The 9021-nt window shown below is 42.7% G+C and overlaps 1 protein-coding gene across 1 annotated transcript; it reads left to right on the plus strand.

The window, feature by feature from the left end:
* Window positions 1-5248: 5248 nt before the first annotated feature.
* Window positions 5249-6797, plus strand: LOC139751713 (uncharacterized). The gene has a single exon (XM_071667276.1). It carries the CDS (start codon window positions 5341-5343, stop codon window positions 6262-6264), a length of 924 nt encoding a protein of 307 aa, XP_071523377.1. The 5' UTR covers window positions 5249-5340; the 3' UTR covers window positions 6265-6797.
* The last annotated feature ends 2224 nt before the right edge of the window (window positions 6798-9021 follow it).

The raw sequence follows: 9021 nt of genomic DNA on the forward strand, positions 1-9021 counted from the left end.
TTTTTCTTTTCTTTTCGTAAGGATATAAGAGATGGATCGTATCTGTGACAGACAGACACTGATATTGCCAAGATGTTCCCTACACGGATTCTGTTGTAAGATCTATAATGTTTTGTAGTTTTTAAATTCAAATATATGGGGACTGGATATTGTCCAGGTTGAACATTGAACCTGTGGTCCGGGTGATCTATCCCCAGAAGATTATTGAAGTAGTCAGTCCAGTAGGTATGGTGTATTTCAAATCGCTCTACTTATTTTTCGTAGTTTCCTTCAATAAATGTTTAGTGGAGGCAATCGCACTCTCTCGTGGAGTTCCGCATTCCTGATGAACTCGTGCAATTTGATGCTGAAGACCCAACGTAGAGTATTATTCTGAATCATTTGGAGGGCGTGGGTGTTGGGTTTGGCTCCGAGTTCAAGAGCTGAAGGGGCGTAGGTGATAAGTGGTCGAATTGATGCTTTATAGAGGTGCAATTTGGTTTTGAATTGCTCCTCTCTAAATCTTTACAATTTCGCGAGCTCCGCTCTCACAGTAGCCGCTATAGATTGAATGTGATGGTTCATCCGTAGGTGAACATCATAATTTAGGCCCAGTACAGTGTTGGTATGTGAGGTCGGTATGGGTAAATGACGGTGTATACGGGAGTGTAAGTAGACATTACTTATGTTGTATCTCTGACTTACGTTAAAGTAGGATATGTTGGATTTTGCAGGATTTGACTTTGTCCTCCATTTTAATCCCCAAAGAGAAACGTGGTCAATTTCCTCTCGAGTTCTACTGGTTAAGTGTGCGAGGGTTCTGGCTCTAATCAGTTGGGTAGCGTCATCTGCATATTGGAGAGTGAGGGAGTTCGAGTGTGTAGGATTGGGAAGATCATTTGAGTAGTGTGTAAAGAGTGGGGGCCAGCACGGAGCCTTGAGGTACACCAGTGTTAAGGGGGAAGTAGTTTGAGTAAGAGTTTCTGTATTTCATTCGGGTTTTTCTGTTGCTAAGATTATTAGAAAGAAGTCTGATGGTGGGTCGTGGGAATTTAAATTGGGTGCTTAGTTTGTACCTCAAGCCATCATGCCAAACGGTATCAAAGGTTTTCTTAACATCTTTTGTATGTCCGCGTGTTGATTTTTATGTAATTGGTGATCATGTTAAGTTCATCTTGTGTGGAGTGATCTCGAAAGGCAAATTGTTTGTGTGAGAGTAGGTTTTTGTTCGTTAGGTGTTGTCTTAGTCTGTTGTTAAGGTTCTTTGAAATGTCTTCCAGATGGAACCAAGTAAGCTTATAGGTCTAGAGTTAACTGGGTCTCTCTTTGATTTATTGGACTTAGGCAACATGGTGGTCGTTTCTGTTTTGAAATTTCCTGGGATTTAGCCTGAGGTTAGTGCTGCGTTGAAGAGGGAGGTTATGGCTCTGATAGTGTTGTCAGGGAGGTGGGTAAGTAGTTGGTAACCAATGCCTGAGATGCCTGGGGCTACTTTGGGGGATTTCAGTAGGAGGAATATGACCTCGCTCGATCTTATGGGAGTTGTGAGTAGGTGGTCGTCTGAAAGGAATTGCAGGTGTATGATTTGTTCTGGGTAAAAGTGACTGGGTCAGTTTTGTATATGTTTTGTGAGAATTTGAGTGCTTTTGTACGCCAGAGGATGTGGAGGATGTGGGTGAAAGATACCCTCCCAGTATTTTTGTAAGATGTTGGCGATGTCTTATGGGTTATGATGTTGAGTGTTATCATTTAGTCCATTAAATCTCTTTTGGGTATTCCTTTGAGTTTTCGGATTCGGCTCTAAAACTCCTGAGGGGATCTGATTCGGTGTTCTCCTGCTGTGGTGATTAGAGATTTCCAGTGTCTATTGTGGTCTTCTTTGAGGCTGATGAGTGCTTGGTTTCGTAGGGACGTGAGGTCCCGCCGTACTAGACCCAATCGATGTGTGTAATGCTCAACCCGTCGACGGTAGTACGAGAGGAGTCTTGTTGTTTTGGGAGATGGAAAGGTGTATCTTGTGGTAAATGGGGATTTTGGGATAGATGCGTCAGCTGCGTGTGTGACTGTTTGGTGTATATATTCTATTTCTGTGTCTATTAGTGTTATTGGGTGATTTTCCTAGTTTGTGGTGTAAGTGCAATTAGAAAGAGTGTCTTTGAAGTTGCGCTAGTCTGCTTTTTTTGTAGTGGTAGTGTGAGGGTGGTGGGACGGGGATAGGGTTAGATGAGAGGTGAAGAAAGAGAAGGATGTGGTCGGAAACAGACAGTTGTCCTGGAGACAAAAAGTAATGAAGATAATTGCTGGCTCTGTTGGAGAAGACAAGTTCGGGTCTGACCTTTCCTCCTGGGCCAGTGAAGATGGTATGGAAGAAAGGTCCTAGGAAGTTGAAACGTTTGAAGGAGCATAAAGCGAATAAGTCATCACCATGAGAATTGTTTCTGTTGTGGTGGAAGGTTCTGTGTTGGGCGTTGAGGTCAGCTAGAAGGTAGACTGGGATATGAGTGTGATTGAATACTGTCCAAAGATCGTGGAGTGGAATGTTAGTGTTGGGTCGAGAGTATGTAGTGCACAAGGTAATGAAACCATGTATTGTGTGTACCGCTAGAAAGTGTTCGAGACGCCATGAAGTGGTTCTCAATCGTGTTCGACAGTATTGCGTGTAAGAATGGCGACTCCCTCGTGTCTACCGTCTGAAGACTGTTGGGATGTATAACCGTAGTGTCTCATTCTACACCCATTAGTGATACATGTGCTGTTAATTATCAAAACATCGGGTCTTTTCTCTTCGAGGAGAGTGGCAACCAGATGAAGGCCATTGTGGTAGATGAGCACATTAAACTGCAAGATTTTAAGCATTTTACGATTTGGGGAAATTTATCGTTCTTTTAATTCTGTGTTCGATGACAGCCATTGGCATTCCGTTGAGGGTCTTCATGTGAACTTCGGTGGAGGTTTGTCTGGTCTTGGGTCGGCAACTTCCTGGGAGGGGTTAGGGAGGGGGAGAGTCATTGTCGACGAGTCGAATGTCGACGTTGTAAGCAGGTAGGTTGTCTGGTGAGTCGGCAGTGTCAGGTTCTGTGGCTCCTCTGGGAGGGTTAGATGCGAGAGGAGGGGAGGTGGAGGGGAAGGAGGGGGGAGGAGGGGAGGGATTGGGAAGTGGAGGTTCGGAAGGGACGGTCGGGGGGAAGCGGAAGTTGTGATAGTGAGTGTGGAAGAGGAACTGGTAAGTGGAGAAATGGATGGGTTGTTGGTGTTGAGTTGAGGGGTGGTGGATGGAGTTGTGTTAGGGGGTGCGGGGAAGGTATCTGGAGGGTGACAGGTTGTGTTGCTGGGGGAGAGTTTGAAGTGTTACTGGAAGTATCCTGGGACATATTTACGTTAGGGGTCAGGGAGACGTGTGACAGGAGCCTGGGAAGGATGGCTGTTGGCGGGGATGGTGAGGAGTTCGGGTGGAGTAAGTACATTGGGCAGGTTCATGTGTGCTGGCAGCAAGTCGAAAATCCTGACAAATTCAGACTTGTCTTCCTTGCTCAAGAACAGTGCTTTGAGGTAGCACGCATGCATCCTTCCTTGTAGAGTGAGGAGGTCGGAGGAGTTTGTGGTTGGGATAGGAGAAGCTTGGGTGGCAGACGGAGGTGCAGCAGCAACTGCTTCGTAGAGGTGAGGGTTTGTAGAAGGGGACGAGCTGGAGGTTTTGAGAGATTGTCGCGCCGAGCGGAGTTGCTCATACTTTCGTGGGCATTGCCCAGATACAGCAACGTGTTGACCTTTCCAATTAACACAGGTTGCTGCCTGAGCCTTACACTCACGAAAACCGTGATCAGTTTCCGCACATTGACTGCATGTGTGGCGCTGAGCTTTGCAGCTCTTAGTCTCGTGTCCGTATTGTAGACATTTAAAACCTTGTATATGGAGGTACTGGTCGGGTTTGTGGTATTTGGCAGGCACTGAGATCATGGGACACAAGATTCCCCGGGAGAGTAGGCCATCTGTCTGGGTCCAGTTAGAGCATTGTATTTTAAGTGATTTTGAAGTGTTCAGTTGGAAAACGTTGATGACATTAATGTCATTGTTTTCTTGAGTTATGGCTTCAGTTATCTCTATGGGGTTAAGGGACAAGATAGATGCATCAATATTATAAGCACTATCGATGCATCTAGCTTGAAGGGGGTGGACGTAAGCTTGGATAGGATCTCATCTGGATCGCTATCCTTGCTTAAACATATTTTATATAGATATTTATTAATAGGGGATTGAATAGCCCTACTGGGATGGACCTCAGTGGTCTTAAATACAATCGTTAGTAATTCGAACGTGTTAAGGGGGAAGGGGCGACTTTCGGTTTTAATCAATTTTAAACGAATGTCAGGAGGCATGATGTCATCAATGTCCTAATGCCGAGGACACGTAGGTGAGGGACCACAACCCCACTCCAGGGAGGACCCTGCACTATCACAGGGTAACCCAGGAGGCTCGGCGGGAGTGGTAAGAATGTGAGGGTCTCAACCCCGTTAGGTGAGAACAGGTCCACACCAAGCCTCCGCTCCTCAGGAAGTAATTTTCCTGAATGGGGTGGGGAAGCTGGGGTAGAAATTGTTCAAGCCTAACGGTCGAGAGGTGTTGGATGATGGATGGTAAAAAAGATAGAAAAAAGCACGAGAGAAATTGACTGCCGGCAACGTAGGGTGGAGAGTGAGTTGGCTTTATATCCCACACTCTAGCCAAGGTCAGTCTCTCTCTGGTGTTCACTCGCAAAGCATCTCATGGTGTCACGGACGGCAGTTGCGGACTGACAGGGTGAGCTACACTATGTTATAAACGTGTTATGGTGATAGAGAAGACTGCAGCATGCAGGGACAACCAGGGCCATATTCTCCGTGCAGCGAAACCTCCTCAAACAGTTTTGACAACAGGAGACAAAAGGTCATAAACACAGAAGAAAAACCCTTCAAATGTCCTGAGTGTCAGAAAAGCTTTACGAAACATGTCTATCTTCATAGGCACATGAAATTACATACTTTTGAGAAGACATATCAGTGTAAAGAATACCAGAGTACCTTCTCCCGTAAGAACAACTTAGTGTTGCAGATGAAAGTTCACATTGGACAAAAGCAATATCAGTGTTCAGAGTGTCAAAAGTATTTTTCTAAAAAATGTAATTTAAAGAAACAATTGAGAATCCATACTGGTGAGAACCCATACTAATGTTGAGATTGTCAAAAAAGTTTTTCTTTTAAAAGTAAGTTAGTGACACACCTGAGAGTTCACACGGGCGAGAAGCTATACTGATGTTCAGAATGTCAAAAAAGTTTTTCTCAGAAAAGTAAATTAGTGAGACACCTGAGAGTTCACACCGGCGAGATGCCATACCAATGTTCAGAATATCAAAAAACTTTTTCTCGGAAAAGTAATTTAGTGACACACCTGAGAGTTCACACAGGTGAGAAGTCATACCAATGTTCAGAATGTCAAAAAACTTTTTCTCAGAAAAGTATTTTAGTGACACACCTAAGAATTCACACGGGCGAGAAACCATACCAGTGTTCAGAATGTCAAAAAAAATTTTCTCAGAAAAGTAGTTTAGTGACACACCTGAGAGTTCACACGGGCGAGAAGCCATACCAATGTTCAGAATGTCTAAAACAATTCTCTCTTAAAGGTAATTTAGTGAAACACCTGAGAGTTCACACAGGCGAGAGGCCATACCAATGTTCAGAATGTCAAAAAACTTTTTCTCAGGAAAGTGATTTAGTGACACACCTGATAGTTCACACAGCCGAAATGCCATACCAATGTTCAAAATGTCTAAAACACTTCTCTGGAAAAGGTAATTTAGTGAAACACCTGAGAGTTCACACAGGCGAGAAGCCATACCAATGTTCAGAATGTCAAAAAAGTTTTTCTCGGAAAAATAAGTTAGTGTCACACCTGAGAGTTCACACGGGCGAGAAGCCATACCAATGTTCAGAATGTCAAGAAACTTTTTCTGAGGAAAGCAGTTTAGTGACACACCTGAGAGTTCACACAGGTGAGAAGCCATACCAATGTTCAGAATGTCAAAAAAGTGTTTCTCAGAAAAGTAGTTTAGTGACACACCTGAGAGTTCACACGGGCGAGAAGCCATACCAATGTTCAGAATGTCAAAAAACTTTTTCTGAGAAAAGCAATTTAGTGAAACACCTGAGAGTTCACAAAGGTGAGAAGCCATACCAATGTTCAGAATGTCAAAAAAGTTTTTCTCAGAAAAGTAGTCTAGTGACACACCTGAGACTTCACACAGGCTAGAAGCCATACCAATTGTTCAGAATGTCAAAAGCAATTCTATAACAGAGGTAATTTAGTAAAACGTCTGAGAGTTCACACAGCCGAGATGCCAAACAAGTAAAAAGAATATCAAAAAACCTTTTCTGCTATAAGTACTTCAGTGACACATCGAGAGGTTACACAAGCGAGGAACCATAATAGTGTTCAGAATGTCAAGAAACTCTCCCTGGTAAAAGTGCTTTAGTCAGACACCTGAGAGTTCACAAGGCGAGAAGCCATACCGGTGTTCAGAATGTCAAAAACAATTTTCTTGAAGATGTGATTAAGGAAGACATCGGAGAGTTCACACAGGGCAGAAACCATGCTTATGTTCAGAATGTCCTAAATGTTTCTCCCGAAAAAGCAGTATAGTAAAACGCAAGGTAGTTGAACGCATCCCAGATCTCATGTGGTGAGAAGAATTGGCCACGACCCGCGTGCCGTGGAGCGACCCATGACGTCACACCCATCTTTCCCAAGATCACAGAGGACCCCGCCAGGGAGGTCAGGCGCCAAACAGGTGAGAACCCACACTGATAAACAAATGATATTGTTTCATCTCTGATAATATACTAGTATTTCTGTAAAATAATATTACTATATACACACACACACACACACACACACACACACACACACACACACATATATATATATATATATATATATATATATATATATATATATATATATATATATATATATATATATATATATATATATATATATATATATATATATATATATATACATATATATATATATATATATATATATATATATATATATATATATATATATATATATATATATATATATATATATATATATATATATATATATATATATATATTTATTTATTTATTTATTTTGCTTTGTCGCTGTCTCCCGCTTTGCGAGGTAGCGCAAGGAAACAGACGAAAGAAATGGCCCAACCCACCCCCATACACATGTATATACATACACGGCCACACACGCAAATATACATACCTATACATCTGAATGTACACATATATATACACACACAGACACATACATATATACCCATGCACACAATTCACACTGTCTGCCTTTATTCATTCTCATCGCCACCTCGCCACAAATGGAATACCATCCCCCTCCCCGCTCATGTGTACGTGGTAGCGCTAGAAAAAGACAACAAAGGCCCCATTCGTTCACACTCAGTCTCTAGCTGTCATGCAATAATGCCCGAAACCACAGCTCCCTTTCCACATCCAGGCCCCACACAACTTTCCATGGTTTACAGAGACGCTTCACATGCCCTGATTGAATCCACTGACAGCACGTCAACCCCGGTATACCACATCGCTCCAATTCACTCTATTCCTTGCCCTCCTTTCACCCTCCTGCATGTTCAGGCCCCGATCACACAAAATCTTTTTCACCTCATCTTTCCACCTCCAATTTGGTCTCCCACTTCTCCTCGTTCCCTCCACCTCCGACACATATATCCTCTTGGTCAATCTTTCCTCAATCATGCTCTCCATGTGCCCAAACCATTTCAAAACACCCTCTTCTGCTCTCTCAACCACGCTCTTTTTATTTCCACACATCTCTCTCACCCATACATTACTTACTCGATCAAACCACCTCACACCACACATTGTCCTCAAACATCTCATTTCCAGCACATCCACCCTCCTGCGCACAACTCTATCCATAGCCCACGCCTCGCAACCATACAACATTGTTGGAACCACTATTCCTTCAAACATACCCATTTTTGCTTTCCGAGATAACGTTCTCGACTTCCACACATTCTTCAAGGCTCACAGGATTTTCGCCTCCTCCCCCACCCTATAATTCACTTCCGCTTCCATGGTTCCATCCGCTGCCAGATCCACCCCCAGATATCTAAAACACTTTACTTCCTTCAGTTTTTCTCCATTCAAACTTACCTCCCAATTGACTTGACCCTCAACCCTACTGTACCTAATAACGTTGCTCTTATTCACATTTACTCTTAACTTTCTTCTTTCACACACTTTACCAAACTCAGTCACCAGCTTCTGCAGTTTCTCACATGAATCAGCCACCAGCACTGATTCATATATATATATATATATATATATATATATATATATATATATATATATATATATATATATATATATATATATATATATATATATATATATATATATATATATATATATATATTTTTTTTTTTTTTTTTGCTTTGTCGCTGTCTCCCGCGTTTGCGAGGTAGCGCAAGGAAACAGACGAAAGAAATGGCCCAACCCACCCCCATACACATGTATATACATACGTCCACACACGCAAATATACATACCTACACAGCTTTCCATGGTTTACCCCAGACGCTTCACATGCCCTGGTTCAATCCATTGACAGCACGTCGACCCCGGTATACCACATCGTTCCAATTCACTCTATTCCTTGCATGCCTTTAACCCTCCTGCATGTTCAGGCCCCGATCACTGAAAATCTTTTTCACTCCATCTTTCCACCTCCAATTTGGTCTCCCACTTCTCCTCGTTCCCTCCACCTCTGACACATATATCCTCATGGTCAATGTTTCCTCACTGATTCACTCCATGTGACCAAACCATTTCAAAAACCCTTTTCTGCTCTCTCAACCACACTCTTTTTATTACCACACATCTCTCTTACCCTATGATTACCTAATCGATCAAACCATCTCACACCACATATTGTCCTCAAACATCTCATATCCAGCACATCCACCCGGGTGTG

Source organism: Panulirus ornatus, chromosome 12 (assembly GCF_036320965.1).
Source record: "Panulirus ornatus isolate Po-2019 chromosome 12, ASM3632096v1, whole genome shotgun sequence".
Taxonomy (NCBI): Eukaryota; Metazoa; Arthropoda; class Malacostraca; order Decapoda; family Palinuridae; genus Panulirus; species Panulirus ornatus.